Here is an 18,271-nt window from a genome sequence, read left to right on the forward strand (position 1 = left end):
AAAAGGCCTTTACAGAGCATGGAGGATGGGCGTGCGTTAAGGAATCAGCGGCTAGACTGTGTCTCTACCAGATATATTACTACGGAACGAAAGTAACTCTTCCATCTGATAGAGACATCTAGCTGCAGATTCCTTATTTTAGAATAGATACCAAAGCCATACCCCATAGGCGGAGGGTCTGCAAAACAACCACCAACTTCCAGGAGAACATATTCGTCAACTGCTGACGAAATACGGTGGAAACCGCAATGCCAGGACAACAGACACGAGACCCATGACCCACCTGAAGGAGCATGAACAAGAGATGGTAAAGACACCAAAACCGATGAGGGACAGTGTGAGACCTCTGTCGCCCAGACACAGACAAAAGGAAAAACAGAACTAGAAGTTCTGTGCTAACAAAGAAACAATGCAGTGAGACCTTCAAAGAGGGATCCCAGCACCGGTCCCAATAATGGAAGAGGAACTAAGTTCCAAGGGTCAAAACCCATGACAACAGTAGAGCATACCACCTTAACACACACCACAGTGAAAGCCACAAGAAACAGGACAGTCAGAAGACTTTCAACAAGGGTAGAAGGTCCAGGGATCCCAGGCCTATATCTTTCTTCGTGCCGATGCACAGTAACACAAAGATTATGTTCAATGTTTGATTTTTCATTAGAGGTAAATCTCCAGAAGTAGCGAGGTCCTCCGGGTAATCCGGTGTACGGCGCAAGTTGGGACTCGCGCCGTACACCGGATTACCCAGAGGACCTCGCTACTTCTGGAGATTTACCTCTAATGAAAAATCAAACGTGGAACATTCAGCAAAACTGGAAAAAGTTAAAGAATGATGTAATCAAATTGGTTTAGCCTTGAGAAAGCCCTGGCGCTACTCGCCACATAGGGCGAAACACGTGTTGGCTGTTTGCTCCCTGTTGAATAAATAAAGCAATTTCTTGGATAACTTCAACGAAAATGAAATTAATTTCTTACGAGTTGAACGGTCATTGTAATGGCTCTAGCCAAGATAAAACGAAGACAGGAAGGATTTAGCCTTACACGTGATTAATTAATCTACTCACAGAAAAGGAAAGTATACTCATACCTAACCTTAAGTTGACAGTCGGAAGACTGTCCACCTAAGAACAGGAGCTGCAGCAGGAGGCCCGTGGGTGTAAGAAAAAACACAGTAATGTGTACCCCCTAGGACATGTGACAACAGTGGCAGGGCCGAAGCAAGAGCTTAGTGCCAACAGAGACAGAGAAGCCACTACTGAGCAAAAGCTAAGGAGGCAGGCTTGCAGCCAAACAAATTAAAAGGCACCACAGTGAGAGGAGAACTTGCAAAGCTATGAACACATAGAGGACACTATCCCGAAGGAAGAGTAAGCAAGAATATCTGACACTAAGGCAAAAAGACTTAGTAAGCGAGCACCCCAGTGGTGTGTAAAATCCACGATATGCACACAAAGAGGCAGGAATGTCATCACGCGTACGTGGAGTGACAAAATCCTAAATAGGGGAGTCATGCAAGCGGTATCACGGCACCAGTGTGCTGCATAACAGGTAAGAATGCAGAAAAACCTACAGGTCCCTGAGGGGGAAGAATCCTGGTCTCCTGTGAGACAGGCGGAAACATAGACCACAAGACAACACAAAGGATTGAGAGAAGATACAGAAAGAAGCCTGGCATCAAAGTCTACATCGACAAAGACTGACACCTTCTACATCGACAAAGACTGACACCTTCTACCAAAATAGTGAACGTCGAGAAGAATACACTCAAAGTAATGCTACCTAAAGAAGCACCTGTGCCAGAAGGAGAGTACGAACTCACACCCAGAAAAACATCAGAGGCGGAGCACAGATCCAGTGGCAGAAAGGCAAAGACAATAGCCAATCCTTGAGAACTAAGAATATGCACAGGACAGGAAGAGACAAACCGGACCCTGTGTCTTGCCAGAGGAGACATCCTACAACAGTAGGAAGAGTCAGCGTGCATCAAACGTTCCTGGGCAAGGAAGAGTAGCAATATGATTGCCAACAAATACCCCACATAGGGTAAGGCACAACTCTACAAAAGAAGGGTCCCTGTTGAGACAAGCACGTAGGCAGAGGCTCAAAAGAAAGGCAAACACAGCTCAACCAGATGTATGAGAATAAGTAAACAAGACGGCTGAGCAGCCACACAACCCAGAACATCTGCAGCCACCAATTGGGTAACAGAAAGGAAAGGGACGGCGCCGTCACAAAACCAAAATTCTCCACTAAGATTAAAACCGAGGAAGACATATATACAGGAGGCACCTGACCGCTGAATCAGCATGGGCGTCAAAAAGAGTGACCCCATGAAATGGTAGATCTCTAAGCCGTTCCTGAACATGTTTGGGGAAAAATCCATCACGCAACCATGCGTGGCGGCATATGGCAACCGACCTGGCCATAGCACAACCTACTGAATTCGTGGTGTCCATGGCAGACCGAACTGAAAAGTGTGTCACATCATGGCCATCACTGATTAGGCGGACCAGATCGGCACAAGAGTTCTCCAGCAAGGAGTGGAGGGGGCGAAAGGCAACTGTAGCCTGAGCAAATAAATACAACGTGTTGAGGGTCCTGAGTACCGATATGACGGATGCAAACACATCGCGGCCATATGACTCCAACCACCGAGACTCCCAAGTGGGAGCATGCAACAGAACAGGAGTGACAGAGAGAGCTGCCTGAAGCACAAGTCCTCCAGCTCCAGGATGGAGGGTGAAACAGGCGGGATCATTGGGAGCCGGCCGACGGCGATGTGCCACGGCACGATCCACGGGGTCCCCCGGCGAGGGCCTAGCCCACGTTCCGAGAAGGATGTAAAACAATGACTCCGTAAAAGGTAACAATGGTTCCATGTTCCCCGCACCCTGGTGGAGAATATCCAGCAAAGGCTCTGAAGGATTAGAGGCTGAGGACAGCTCTATCCTTAAAATGTCGACAGCTGTGCAAACAGCCCTGACAGACGTCCCACTAGCCTCCATGACCCAGTGAGACGGTGAGAACAAGTCATCAGTAGGTGATGGACGCAAGCTAAACCGGCCACTTAATAGAGGCTCAGCAGCAGAATGAGTAGGCCAAAGCCCCACTGGCGTCTGTGCTGGAGAGCAGTGAAATGACTCAGGGGGTGGTGAACCCACCGGGACCACATCCTCCACCAAGTAAGCTGGAGACGGCACCGGCGTTGATCGGCGATGCAGAGCCGGCGTCGAACTCCAAAAAGGCCCCGCCTGGGGGAGTGCAGCAAGCATCGGTGACCTCCGATAGGGCGTCAACCGCAGAGACAAGCAGGCGACCTCCGAAAAGGTTTCGACCCCTCGAGTGTAGCTGGAGCCGGCAACCTCCAAAGAGGCTCGACTCCCCGAGTTGAGCCAGCTTCTGCAACCTCTAAAAAGGCCTTGACTCGTCGAGCCCGCATCTACGACCTCTGAAAAGGCCTCCACTCTTCGAGTGGAGCCGGCTTTGGTGACCTCCGAAAAAGCCTTGATGCTCGGAGTCGGACTGGTGTTGTCTCACCATTCCCTGAGGTGGAAACCTGCGGGGAGAGAGTACGCCGAAGCGGTGTTGTGCACCGCGCTGCAGCCACCTCCAGGGATGTCGCAGGGAGATTCGGAAGATTGTGCCACGACAAGATGGAAAGGCCAGACGTCATGGGATGTCCCTCCGGGCAGTGACCCAATGTTGCGGTGACTCTGGTGTCAGAGTCAGGGCACTCGGTTGGAGCTGAGGGTAAACCCGACAGCGGTGTCCCAACCTAAATCCCTACCCCCCCCTGTGGGGCCCCCAGGTAGGGGGGCATTGCTTACCTGTGGACGACTCCGCTCGAGAAGGAGACCTGCGTCGCGAGGGCCTGTTCGGGACATCCAGGCAGACAGCAGCTTCATGCAGTGTTCATGGAGAGATTGAGGCCGCAGATGGCGGCAAACGTTGCACTCCACAGAGTCATGGTGCTCTACCAAGCACCACATACAGATTCCGTGAGGGTCCGTCGCTGCAGGACCGGCACGGTTTGAAACCCACAAAGCGCATCGAACACACTGTTCTTGGATGTGAAAGCGTTGAAAATGCCTGGAATAAACAATAACAGGCCCGAGGTATTACTTTCTTGGATTCGCGTTAGAATGCGGAAAAGAAGAAAACTGACGTCAGCACGCCGGACGTGGCTTATATGGCTCCATTAACGTCACTTCCGTGGACTGAGCCGGGCGACGCCACCTCCCGGCGTGCAAAAGGATTGCTGGGGAACAAATATGCTACTTACCAGTATGCATCTGTTCTTGGCATGTAGGGCTGCTGACATTCATATCTGAACAGGCGTCGAGTTGTGGGATGTGCACCGCCTCGGTTTAGATAATGTTTTTAGCGTGCCCAAAGGTATCACTCCCCTCCAGGAGTTTAACTGAATGTATCTAAATGTAGCAGACCTATTACACCATAGGTCTCTCACCCTCGGCACTGCTATTTGGGGCTGATTAATATTCAGCAAGAATTCAAATGAAATCCTTCCTTTGTACAATTCATGTGTTTATTTTATAATTCAACTTCATTATTTTCATCCGTATATGTTTTTCAATCACATATTATAATCCGGTTTCATACATTCCAATGCATTTCGGTGCCCCTTGCACCTTCATCAGGGAATATCTAGAACATACAAATAAACATACTCAATTTTAAATCATGAATGCCTTCCTTTGAGAATGTTAAAACAGTTGTTTTACGCGTGTGTTAATGCTCTGTGCTAAGTGTCTAGGTTCTTTTTGCCGTGATTCGAGGGCGTGTTTTCCCATTAAACTTATGGCTCGTGTTTGTATGGGTTTATCTGTCGATAAGAATGTGCTCTATAAAACGGGTTATGTGTGAGGTTTTAACTTAAACGGCGCATGCACCGCCGATTAAACTTGCGTGTTGCTGCTGTTAACGCGCTTTGCTAAGCTCTGATTAATCTTACCTCCCGGACGGAGTTAACGGCTCGTCTCCTTCTCTGACTGTGAACGCGGTTACGGTCACAGCTGTGAGCCAGGCATTTACGTTACGCAGGTCGCGCGCCTAAGTGTAGGGAGTGGTTTGGTTTTTTTATTCGCATTCACTTAGCTTTATTAACTAACCAGTGTTACTTCAAGAGTGGTTTACTCAAACAAGTGCTACATTCAGTACCATAATACCTACGACATGTTCGTAATGTTCAAAAAAACGGGTAAACAGGATCAACATAATTCATTGTAGGTTACGATTCAGTTATAAATAACATATAAACTCAACACGATCATTAAGTCCATTTGGCTTGTAGCTTTTCAAGTGGTATATCCAGTAATTCTCAAGCTTCAGTAAGTTCTTTCTATTTAGAGGACCCTCTGTTTTAGGCACTACTTCAAGAATACAGGCTCGCAATTGGCTAATGTGATGTCGTTTCTCTGAAAAGTGTACCACCACTGTGGATTTGAGAGAACCAGTCCTTATGTTGCTCTTATGCTGTGTTAGTCTTGTTTTAAGCTTTCTTTCCGAATGTCCCACGTACACTGACCCGCATGGGCACTTTAACATGTATATTGAATTCACTGTGTCACACGTTGCATTAACCTTTATGGGAATTTTGTGTCCCTTCATGGGGTGCGTGATTGTATTGCCCTTCATTATATTGTGACAATTGTTACAATTCATACAAGGTATAGTTCCTCTGAATGAGTTCAGTGCAACATGTTATTTTCTGTGTTTTAACATCTCTCCTAGATTGCGGCCTCTTGTATGGGCAAACAGTGGTTCTTTGTCAAATGCTCCTTTGAAATCTGTATCCAATTTTAACATCTGCCAGTTTCTTTTTATAATCTTTTTAAATTGAGAGCTTGCGTTTGAAAATTTGCTGACGCAAGTAATTCTGTTTTCTGCTTGTTTGTATTTACCACTCAGTAGTTCATCTCGTGGTTTCTGTGAAGCTCGTGTTAGCGCTGTTTTGACCATTGTCATCGGGTAACCCCTATCCAAAAATCTATGCTCCATGTTTTCCAGTTGCTTTTGACATTCTTGTGTGTCTGAGACCACTCTCCTGACCCTGAGAAACTGAGAGTAAGGCAAATGTGTCTTGCTGTCACATTTGAGCAAGTTGTTCCTGTCTGTTGATTTACGATACAGACTCGTGCGGAAAGTATTTTCCACTCTGGTTATTTCCACATCAAGAAATTGGATGCTCTTTTGATTGATCTGCCACGTGAAGATTATACGATCATTTCTTTGGTTCAGTGCTTCTAGTTGTGTGACTAAGGATTCAATCTTGCCTTTCCATACTATGAAGAAGTCGTCTATGAATCTCACATACATGAGGAGTTGTGATGCCCATTCTTGGTTATGGTAAATGAGTTGTTCCTCGAATGGTGACATGTACAGGTTTGCATACGCCGGAGCGGCCAATTGCCCATGGAAGTTTCACTGCGTTGTATGAACCATCTGTTGTTATATGTGAAGTAACTATTCATGAGGGTAAATTCCATTAGTTCCATCAGAAAGATTTGTAGCTCTTGTGGATACGTGCTGTTCAATAGGGCTTGTTCTATCGCTTCCAGTCCCTCTTTATGGGGTATGGACCTATACAACGCCTTAACATCTATGGTGGCCATCACTATTGTTTCTTGGGCGTTTAAGTGACGGAGTTTGACCAAAAAATCTGTGGAATCTCTGATGTATGATAACTATTTCCATACTAAAGGTTGCATTTATTTATCTAGGAATTTTCCCACTGGTTCGTGGAGACTTCTCTTAGTAGACACGATTGGGCAACAAGGTGGTTTCTGCAAATCCTTATGTACCTTGGGTACCATATATAACGTTGGACTGATTGGGCTGTCTTGGGTGAGATATTTTAGAGTTTTTTTCAGTGAAGATCCATTTTTCTTGGGCTCTTTGGAGAATTGATTGCAGTGTTTTTCAAATCTCTTCGGTTGGATTGAAGTTTATTTCCATGTATAGTTCTTGGTCCTCTATGTGTTCATTGACTGCTGTTTGGTAGTAAGATGTGTTCAATATGACTAAAGCCCCTCCCCTGTCCGCCTTCTGGCATATGATTTTCTCGTTCTGAGCGATGGCTTCAATGATACCATATTCTTTGTTCGTCATGTTTTTCCTTTTTCTTTGCTTATTAAAATTTATTTTACCAATGTCCCGTTTGCACAGTTCTTCAAATAAGTCGATGGTTTTATGACTGATCGGTGGCATATAAGTGCTGCTTGTTTTCAGACTTCTTAGTTCGTCTTCTGGTTTATGTTTGATATCCGTGGCCACGTTATCAAAAAAATGGCGGAGTCTCATTTTTCGAGTAAGTTTGAATAAGCTTACATCTAACTCTAGTTTATTGGTGTGAGTCATGGGTACGTATGACATTCCCTTTTGAAGTGTTCCCAACTGAATTTTATTGAGTCTTTCATCTGAAATATTAATTACTAAATTCTTTATGTCTGTTAGTGTTTCTTCGGTTTGTCTTTCTTGGTTGTAGTTCTCGTTTGTGGTGGTCCTTTTTCTTTGTTTTTTTCTGGAGCAAAATGAGACAACTGTGGAGAGTGCGTTCCTCCCTGCTTCTGTATGTAGTACATGGCAGTCATGTTGTCCGTCCGGATCAACACGACCTTGTTGCACAAGTGTACCTTGAAAGCTTTCATCGCCATGAAGATTGCAATCAGTTCCAGAAGGTTGATATGCATCTTCTTTTGCTGTACTGTCCATAGTCCCTGCACTGTGTAGTGGAGTACATGAGCTCCCCATCCCTGGAGAGACGCGTCCGCCGTCAGTACAATTTGTGGAACAGGCTCTTGGACCGGTCGGCCCTTGCAAAGGTTTTGTGGGTTCCACCAATGCAGAGAGTTGAATGCCCGACCGCTTACCAACACTAGCTCCTTTAACTGTCCTTGAGCCTGATTCCACTAACGTGCTAAGCACTCCTGAAGCAGACGCATATGTAGCCTCGCGTGCTGGACTATGAAAATGCAGGAGGCCATCATGCCTATCAACTGCATGAACACTTTCGCTGGAAGCGAGCGTTGAGGTCTGAATTTTTGTATCAGCAATTGCGTGCTGTTTATTCTCACTGAATTTGGCTGTGCTTTAGCTGCCAGAGTGTCTATCGTGCACCCAGGTACTGTCGCACGTGGGCGGGCTGTAGGTGTGACTTTGGGTAATTCAGTGAGAATCCCAGACTGTGAAGAAGATGAATGGTGTGGAACATGTGGCTGGCACACTGCTGGGCCGACTTTGCTTGAATAAGCCAGTCGTCCAGATAAGGGTAGACATGTATGTGCTGTCTCCTGAGGTGTGCTGCTACAGTTGCAAGGCACTTTGTGAACACCCTGGGTGCCGTCGTTACTCCGAAAGGGAGGACTTTGAACTGATAATGTTGATGTTGAATAGTGAACCTGAGATACTGTCTGTGTGACGGGTGTATGGGTATATGGAAATACGCATCTTTTAGATCCAGCGTTGCGAGGAAGTCTCCCTGACTAAGTAACGCAAACTTCTTATGGGGCAACCCAGTATCCCTAAGAACCTGGGCAATACATTAATAATTTCAACAATGGTCCTGTCGGGTATGAACACAATTGCTTTAAATTCTGAGCATATCTTCAACAGGAATCATGACATAACCTTGTTACTCATTATGCCACCTTGATCAAATCATTAAAGTGCAAATCCAAACAAAGGAAAGGGTCAGTAAATATTTTTAATTACTTTTTCATTCTTGATTTGTTTTTTCTTTTCTACTGACACCTTGATATGTGCATAGCAATTATTTACAAAATACGGCGCATCAATTCAAATCAGTGAACAATGTGACATAAAGTGAAAAAATAGTGACTCAGTGATATAACAATTAGTGATCTATATACATGTGAATGAGGGGTATTGGAGGGGAAGGAAGTTAGAAAGCCGATTCCTGATTTAGTGGTACTCAAATCCAACACACTATATTAGTTAGCTATGGTATGTTGGGCGCGGTTAACTGGTCCTTGTGATATTCTGTCGACGTTTCGACCCTGCAGACGTTTTATTTATGGGTCTCTGGCGGGTCTTCTTCAGGACGGGGGAAGGGAAGAAATATTGCGCCTGTTGGTTCAATTAAAAAAGGCCATAAGGTTTGGATTTTGCACAGGATTTGCATTAAAAAGATAAAACTGATTTGGTGTAAAAATTACCAGATATCTTCATAAGTCAGACATCTCGAGATTCTACTGGTCAGGGTCTCCTCTCCTATATTGATGAATCTGTGTGACAAGATGCAATTGTCAAAAATATGCTGGTTGGGCATTACCTAAGAGTTTTGATTAGACCCTACGGGTGTTGTCCACTCACCTATTTTGAGCAGATTTGACCTGTGGTAATTATCCTGATTCAATCATGGCGATATTCTTTCATTTTATGAAGATCGTTTATCACTTGCTTCCAACGATCTGAAATTTAAGGTTCATGTGGGTCGTCATTAGTACACTGTGTTCATTGTGCACTCTCGCCGTAAAGCTCACCATTAAGTGAAGGTTTCAACAACGCCTCCGTTAGTTCAAAGGTTTCAACAACGCCTCCGTTATTGTAAGGCACGATTCAGTGACCTGGTCACTCTACCAGGGTATCCGTGACTGATTTCGGCAATCTAAAAGTTAAAGATTAAAGGGAGGGTCGATAAATACTAGTACTTTGCTGTATGGTCAGGTTCAGGACTTACTTAATCGATAAGTGCGATCAGGGTAAGCCGCACTCACCGTATCAAGGAAATTCTCATTTTCCCATCCGGGATTCTATATGGCCAATATCCTTTCACTCATCATAAATGATGAGTGAAACACCCCCCAGGGTGGGGGGTGTTGTAACGGGCAGTTGTTGGGGGGTGGAGGGGGGGGCTGTTTTTGTTTTTGTTCCTTTCACATGGCACAATGAGTATTGCTGTTATCCTATTGCTTTTGGGCTCCGGGAGGGGGTGGTTGTGGTGCTTTGCGGGGATGGGGGGTGGTGATTTGAAATTGTTGTCTTGGAACATGGTGTTGTACTTCAGTTTCTTAGACGTCACTCCCCTGATATTGTCCTGTTACAGGAGACCCATCTGATCGGGAATGCGTGCAGGGCCCTGGATAGACGCGTCTATAGATTGGCAGCTCATGCCGGATTCACATCTGGCTCTAGATGGGTCGGCATCATGATCAAATCCTCCCTGCCCCTTGAAATAGACGAAGTTGCACTCGATGATAGGGGTCGGTACGCCGCTGTCTCAGGGTGGTCAGAGGGGAAGGTGCTCACAATTGTTAGTGTTTACATTCCCCCGGGTCTTCAAGCTACCACCTACGCCGATCTGAGACGTACTCTCCTAGGGCTTCCAGAGGGTCTCCTTGTATTGGGTGGGGATTTTAACTCGGTGGTCTCTGGTGATTGTGACCGATTCCCCCCCCGAGTCCTGCCGACGTCTCAGCTATGGCTTTCTGAGCTGCTGGAGACCTTTGGATTGGTGGACGTTTGGCGGATGCTACACCCTACGCATATGCAATATACGTTCCACTCTGGAGCACATGGTAGTCTCTCTAGGATTGACTATTTTCTGATGCTGTCCGCCCACGCTCCTTCGGTGCGTGAGGTCCGCCATCTTCCCAGGGGCATTTCTGATCATTCACCCTTGTTGCTCGGGGTCTCGGTGGGTTTGTGTAGCGAGAGCAGGGTCGCCCCTATTCATCCTTGGCACCTAAGGAATCCCAAGATGTGTTCCGAGCTTCTCAAGGCTATTGATTGTTACTTCAATGAAAATGTGGGGTCTGTCTCTTCGTCTGTTTCCTTATGGGAGGCCTTGAAAACTGTAATACGAGGTTCTGCACTGTCATTGATCGCTGCCAACAAGAAGACCAAGCAGGAGGACTTAGTGCGCCTCGAAGATGAAATTACTTCGCTTGAAAGCGAATTGGGTGGTAATGATACTCCTATCACTCCTTGGCGCTAAAGCAGGCTGACTATAGAGCCCTGGTGACCGACGCTGCTAAAGTTATGCATAGGAACCAGTTGGGCAGACTCTATGATGTGGGTGATAAGGCGAGTAAGCTTCTGGCGTGGTTAGATAAATCTGAGAAAATGAGCCGAGTGGTGCCGGTGATTGAACGGTTGACTGGTGAGTGTGTGTCTGACCCAGGTGAGATTGTGGATTGCTTTGTGGATCACTTCCAGACGGTCTACCGATCGGTAAGTGATAGAGATGAGTCTGATTCCCGTTTGCTCTTGCGTGATATCGCGCTACCCTGTGTTTCGGATGAGGACAGGTCCATTATGGATGCGCCTATAACGGTGGATGAGGTCGCTACTGCTATACGATCCCTTCGATCGGGTAAGGCTATGGGGCCAAACGGTCTGCCCATCGAGCTCTACAAGTTGCGCCCTGACAAGATGGCGGCATACTTGCGAAATATGTTCATGGAGGCCTTTGAAACTGGCCTCCTCCCTCTTGATCAGCGTTTGGCCACTATTGTTGTCATCCACAAGGACGGTAAACCCCGTGACCGTTGTACCTCCTATCGCCCCATTTCTTTGCTTAACGCGGAGCCCAAGATCCTGGATAAAGTGCTTGCTACTCGTTTGCTAACGGTTATATGCGACCTGATCCATCCGGATCAGTCCGGTTTTATCCCCCATCGAAATACTGCATTCAATCTTCGGAGGCTTCATGGAGTTCTCGCGAGAGCTGCGACGCTGACCGAACCCGCCATCTTGGCTTCTCTTGATGCTACTATGGCTTTTGACACCATCGAGTGGTCTTCTCTCTGGGCGGCTCTTTCAAAGTTCGGTTTCGGCCCTAATTTTATCGCCTGGGTAAAACTCCTCTACGCACAACCACTAGCCCAGGTGGTGGTAAACGGCAGGGTGTCTGGTTCGTTCCCGCTTGGGCGTGGCACCCGACAGGGTTGTCCGCTCTCCCCCCTGCTTTTTGCCCTAGCGCTGGAGCCATTGGCGGAGTGGCTCCGGTGGGAGCCATCGATCAGGGGCATCCGGTGGGCCCCTGATCTTGAAGATCGTGTCTCGCTATACGCCGATGACATTCTTCTTTACTTCACCTCACCCCAGAAGTCACTCAATGTGCTCTTTGATGTCCTCACCTCCTTCGGGAAGAATTCGGGTCTCGTCATCAACTGGACTAAATCCTGTGTTTATGTCATAGCGGGGGAGCTTCCTCCACTGCCTCGTAGATTCCCGATCCAAGTGGTTGAGACTGGTTTCAAGTACCTGTGGATTCATGTCTCCTTGGACTCCTCTGTCCGTTATGATCGCAACTTGTATGCTCCTCTCAGGCGACTTAAATTGGACGTCCAGCGGTGGCGCCGCCTGCCCCTATCCCCATTGGGGCGTGCGGCTCTTTTTAAGATGATGTCCCTTCCAAGATTCTTGTATGCACTGCAAAACTTTTTCGATCCTATACCCTCCAGATATTTCCGTGAGGTTGAGAGCCTTCAGAGACAACTGATCTGGGATGGGCGGGCGCGTATCTCCTTAACCAAACTCACTTTGCCGTGGTACGATGGCGGCATAGCCCTCCCGGACATCAGGCGCAACTACTGGACTTCCCAGTTGAGCGCAGTTAACCATGTAACGTATTACCCAGGTCCTGCTCCTGCATTCGCGATGGACAAGCTCCTCCTACCGGGCGTTAATTTCAACAGGGCACTGTATTCCAAGAAGCCATTCCGCGTTCTGACTGGACCCACGAAATGTGCTGTGCCTGTGTGGAGGGATGCGAATGTTGCTATGGGCTGGGGTGATAGGTTGGCACGACTGACGCCATTGTATGACTCTGATAGATTGGGTAGCTTGTGGAGAACGAAAGGGTTTGCTAAATGGGATACGATTGGTATCAGCAAGGTGGAGGACCTCTGGTCCAAGGGCACGGTTAAGTCCTTTGACGCCCTTAAGGTGGAATATGAACTTGGTGACAAGGAGTACTTTCGGTACCTTCAGGTGCGGCACGCCTTGATTTCGGTTTTCCCTCCGGGGACAGAGATTCCCCAGTCGTCGCCGCTCGAGGAGCGGATTATAGACGGCCACGTGCCTGACAGCACAATCTCTCTGATATACAAAAAGCTTATTAATAACAGGGCTGACCTCCTTGTGCGGCTCAGGGTTCGTGGACCGCAGACGGCCTGGAATTAGATGATGAGGATTGGCAGATGGCAGTCGCCTCCCCTAAGGAGGTGGCCATTCCGGCTCACCTTCGTTTTGTATAACTGAAGATCCTCCACCGAGTATATATGACCGGTACGTGACTGGTGCGGATGGGTTACTCGATTGATGGGCTGTGTAAGCGTGGCTGTGGCATGAGTGGTACCTTTCTACATATAATTTGGGAATGTCCTGTGGTGTCCGCTTTTTGGTCTTGAGTGCATGCAATAATGGAAAGGGTCACCGGGGTCTCTCTCTTGCCTGAGACCCGACGGTGCCTGCTCAATGTTTGGGAGCCCACGGACTGTACTGCTGCTCAGACTTTCTGGGTCACTCTTGGTAACATGGTTGCCAAGAGGGATATTGCTCAACTTTGGGGTTCCCATAGACCGCCTGGGATAACATCTTGGAAGGAGAACATGGACTGGTGCATGTTCCGGGAGAAGACTGTCTATGTAGCTCGGGCCGTCCTAAGAAATGGGTCAGGATTTGGTCCCAGTGGAACGCATATCGTGGGGATATTTGCACTCCTCCATTTGATTACACTGCTGATGTCCCATTGTCCCCGTAGTTGACGTTCCGGATGTTTGTCTATAGTAATATTTTACATCGTTCTGTGTACCACTCCCCCGTCCCTGGACATATGTCACAATATTCTTTAGATATTGGTTCCCTTGCCCTCTCCACTTGAGCCCCTGGAATCGTTCTTTGCCATGTGCTTGTGTGGTTTGTTTCGTTAGATGTTTTTCACCAAAATTTTAAAATGAAACCTATTTTATCCTTCTCCTTTTTCTGTTACATGTGCCGGTTCACTGATTAGTTGCTATTGTCCGTACTGCCTGTACTGCCTCTATACCTACTGTCCTAATGTTCATTGTCATAGCGGCCGGCCCGTTCGGGTTGTAGGCGGACGCTGTGTACTGTGCATACCGAAAAAAAAGGTTTAAAAAAAATAAAAAAATAATAATATTTACTGACCCTTCCCTTTGTTTGGATTTGCACTTTAATGATTTGATCAAGGTGGCATAGTGAGTAACAAGGTTATGTCATGATTACTGTTGAAGATATGCTCAGAATTTAAAGCAATTGTGTTCATACCCGACAGGACCATTCCTGACTGAGTAACGGCAGAACCTGTTGCAAGGTGAGCATATGAAAATGCTCTGACAGAATGTAACTGTTTAGAGGCCTGAGGTCTAGTATAGGTCTGAGCGACCCGTCCTTTTTGGGTATTAGAAAGTAGAGAGAGTACATCCCTGACACTTGTTCTTCTACAGGCACAAGCTCTATGGCCCCTGACGACCTCCTGCTGCAATAAGTGTAAGTGCTCTGCGGACATAGGACGGTGTCTTGGTGGGATGTTGGGTGGAGTGGTCGTTATTTCCAGACAATACCCATACTGTACAATGTCTCTCACCCACCTGTCTGTGGTGATGGATTTCCAGACCGGCAGGAACCGTTGTAGTCTCCCCCGACAGGTGTTATGTGGTCGGGGGGCAGTGACAGGGCGTCACTGTTTGGTATTGGCAGAGGATCTGGAACTGTTGTGTCCTCTGCCCTTGATGTTGTTTCCCCGATATCCACCACGGTTGTTCTTATTGTAGGTGGATTGTGCACCTCCCGTACTGTATTGTGTTTGTTGCGTTGACTGGCCTCTTGAGGGGCCTCTAGTACTGGAGCGACGAAAGGAGCCACCCCGAAACTGTTGTGACTGCAGAGGCCCCATAGACTTTGCAGTCTCTGTGTCCTTTTTAAGTTTTTTAAGGGTGGTGTCAACCTCAGGTCCGAATAAGAAGTCTGGGTTAGCTGGCTGATTAAGGATAGAAGTTTGAATTTCAGGTTTGAATCCTGAAATCCTCAACCAGGCGTGTCGTCTTAGCATAACACTAGTGTTGATGGCCCTTGCTGCAGTGTCAGCCGCGTCCAGAGCACACTTGATGGAAGCATTTGTTATGAGTTTCCCCTCCTGTATTAGTAGCTCTGCCCCCTCCTTGTACTGATCAGGTAGGTGTTGTAATAGTGTCTCAAGCGTATCATAATGTGCCCTGTCATATCTGGCCAAAAGAGCCTGAGTGTTAGCAATGCGCCAGATGTTAGCCGCCTGCGCAGCTACTCTTTTCCCTGAGGTTTCCATAACCTTCGACTCTTTGTCCGGAGGAGGAGCATCACCTGTAGTCTGGAGTTCGCTCTCTTACGTGCATTAGAAACAACCAATGAATCCAATGGCAACTGTCCCTTTATATAAGGAGGGTCCACAGGGGCCGGCCGATATTTCTTCTCAATCCTTGGGTTTAACACCCTGGCCCTAGTGGTATCCTTAAAAATGTCAGCAGCATGCTTGAGGACCCCTTTGAGCATGGGTAGGGTTTTGACTGCCCTTTCTGAAGTTGAAAAAGTGTCGACCAGAAAGTCTTCGTCCACAGGGTCAGCATGGAGCTCGACGTCATGATTACTGGCTGCCCTCTCAATAAGGGCGTTAAAAGCAGTTGTGTCCTCAGTAGGAGACGTTTTCACACTGTACACATGAGTGTCCGGGCCAGTCTGCGGATCCCTTGAGTCAGCAGGGTCCGTCCATTGTTGGTCTTGATCATCAGGATCAGTGTCCACATGATAGAGGTCATCCTCATTGTAATTATCCCCTGTCTCAACATCTGAGTATGCTGGGGAAACATTTTGAGGTTCCTGTTCATAGTGATGGAGGGGTTCCACAAGAGCTGGAGAAGTTGTAGAAAGTCTCTTTTTCTTCAAGGGAATCTTATATGGAGTCTCTGGCATCAACTTTCGTTTGTATATGGACAGTCTCCCAGTGTCCGAGTCGATGAATTGTCTCGGCTCTTGGTCTTCAGGCTCTTCTGTAGCCTCCATTTCCATCGCCACGTGTGTAGCGGCGCCGATAGATTTTTTCGGCTCGAACATCTTCGGACGCACCGAGGGTGGTAACCCAAACTTGATAGGTGTCGACGCGGTCTGAACCTGTCCGACAAGCTTCGGCATCGGGGCCTTCTTCGGTCCGACCGATGTACCCTTCTCCTTGATGCGTTGGAGCGACTCCGACACTTCTTTGGCTATGAACGGACTGGGTTTTGTCGACTCGACAGGGTCCTTGGAGCTAGTCTTCGACTTGTCCGTAGGCCTCGACCGAGGATCGATCCCGTCTTTCGGTGCGGGCCTTTTGTGCGAATCGACACCCTTTGGCGTCGGCTTCGATGGCTCGACGGCCTTGACCTTGGTCTTCGGCGCCCCAACCATTGGCTCGACGACCTTCTTGAGTTTTCTGGCATCAACGGCCATTTTAGTTTTCTTCGGCTCCGAGGGGTTTGAGGCCTTGGAGCCGACAAGAGGCACAAGCACTTCCGGTTTCGGTTTCTGCAAAGATGCTGTTGGTTTCGATTTCTTTGTATCGACCGATGGCGGTTTCGAAACCGCAGGCTCTTTAGAAATGTTCGAAGCCGGGCCTATATGCGGGGCTGTAGAACTACTTGGGTAAGGCCTAGTGGCGATCCCTCGACCTGAGCCTTACTGAGTGCGTCATCTTCGGCCGCTGTGCGGCCGGGTTGGCCTAGCTCTTCGCCTGAGCCATCTTCTACGGCCCCAAGGGCCTCCACGTCGTCTCCTACCTTATCGACGACGTTCTCATCTTCGTCTTGTACCTCCTCGTCTTCGGCGTCGTACTCGGAGTCATGGCTCGAAGACGGATCGGAGCAGTGTTCCTGATCCTCGAGATCAACGACCTCCTCGTCTTCGGTAACGAAGATTTTCACAGGAACAGGCGCTGACTTCTTCGACTCCAGTCGAGCCACGCGTCGAATCTTGAGGGTTTTCTTCGACCTGAACCTGGCACAGGTCATACAGTTGGCTTCGTTATGGTCTGGGGACAGGCACCTGTTGCACACCGGGTGGACATCGATGTGCGGGTATTTTGCATTGCAAAGAGGGCACCGCTTGAATGGACTTCTTTCCATTTCAGATCTAAGATCGGGTAGAGTGTGAAAAGAAAGACCTGTTGAGTCCTCGATGTCCACTAGGCAAAAGCACCGATACCGAACGAAACGATTCCGACGCTATCGAAAGCCTTTTGGCTTTATAGAAAGTTTTCCTAACATGAGCTAAGATAGTAACATCTGAACCCAATGGCGGAAAAAAACAATCTGAGGATGGAGAGGATGCCCATGCGCACTGTACTCCAGGGGAGGAGCCACCTATCTCATGATACTTCGAAGACTCTTCCAGGACAACAATGTGCAATCATCCGGACCCAACACTACGCGGCGATCTATGCACAGATATGAATTCAGCAGCCCACATGCCTCGAACAAAAGATTTTCCGGATCCAGTCTGACGCCTGGGGAGATATTCTAAATAAAGGAATCTGTGGCTAGATGTCTCTATCAGATATCTATTATCTGCACTCATGGCACTCCTTGAACACTACTGTTTTTGGTCTGGAGGGAGACATCTTTTGGACACTGTCTGGGATAAATTTTGGAATTGCTGTAAAACAGAGGAAGTTGGGAGCAAAGCTCCAAATCATGAAAGGAACTGACACTGGGGAGTAACAATGCAAATTACCGTCACCGAGAGTAAAGTGTAAAAGAAACACATCTCCAGAGACAATCAGGCATCTGGAAATATTTTAAAGAGGAGGAACTGGACACATTTCAACACCGTCGACCATTCCACTTTGATCGGCCGTGTCGCTGAGATGGGCATCGCACACAAGGCCAAAGACTATGGAAACATTTTGTTTCTTGGGGCAACCGAGGGCAGCCTAGGCCGCCTTCAAGTCATACAGAACTCAGCCGCCAGACTGGTGTTAAGAAGACCCAGGAGAGCTAATTCACAAAAGGCGCTGGATGCGCTTCACTGGCTGCCTGTGAAGAAACGTGTGTTGTTTAAGTGCCTCCTCTTCTGTCACCGTATTGTCTGGGACAGATCGCCTGCTTACCTAAAGGATTTAGTCAGCCGATATGAACCCACTAGGACCCTCCGCTTGGAGGGTGCCGGACTACTGACAGTCCCCAGGATAAGGAAGGCTAGAATGGGTGGACGATCGTTTGCTCTCCAAGCAGCTCAACAATGGAACATACTTCCC

At 47.8% G+C, this 18,271-nt stretch overlaps 1 protein-coding gene across 1 annotated transcript in view; it reads right to left on the minus strand.

The window, feature by feature from the left end:
• Window positions 1-18,271, minus strand: part of SMCHD1 (structural maintenance of chromosomes flexible hinge domain containing 1) — a 2,274,803-nt gene that overhangs the window by 1,103,657 nt on the left and 1,152,875 nt on the right. The window contains exon 28 of the mRNA XM_086965602.1: window positions 16,767-16,816. Coding sequence (XP_086821728.1) covers window positions 16,767-16,816 — 50 coding nt within the window. The remainder of the gene's footprint in view (window positions 1-16,766; window positions 16,817-18,271) is intronic.

The sequence above is a fragment of the Lissotriton vulgaris genome, chromosome 4_1, assembly GCF_964263255.1.
Source record: "Lissotriton vulgaris chromosome 4_1, aLisVul1.2, whole genome shotgun sequence".
In the NCBI taxonomy this organism is placed as follows: Eukaryota; Metazoa; Chordata; class Amphibia; order Caudata; family Salamandridae; genus Lissotriton; species Lissotriton vulgaris.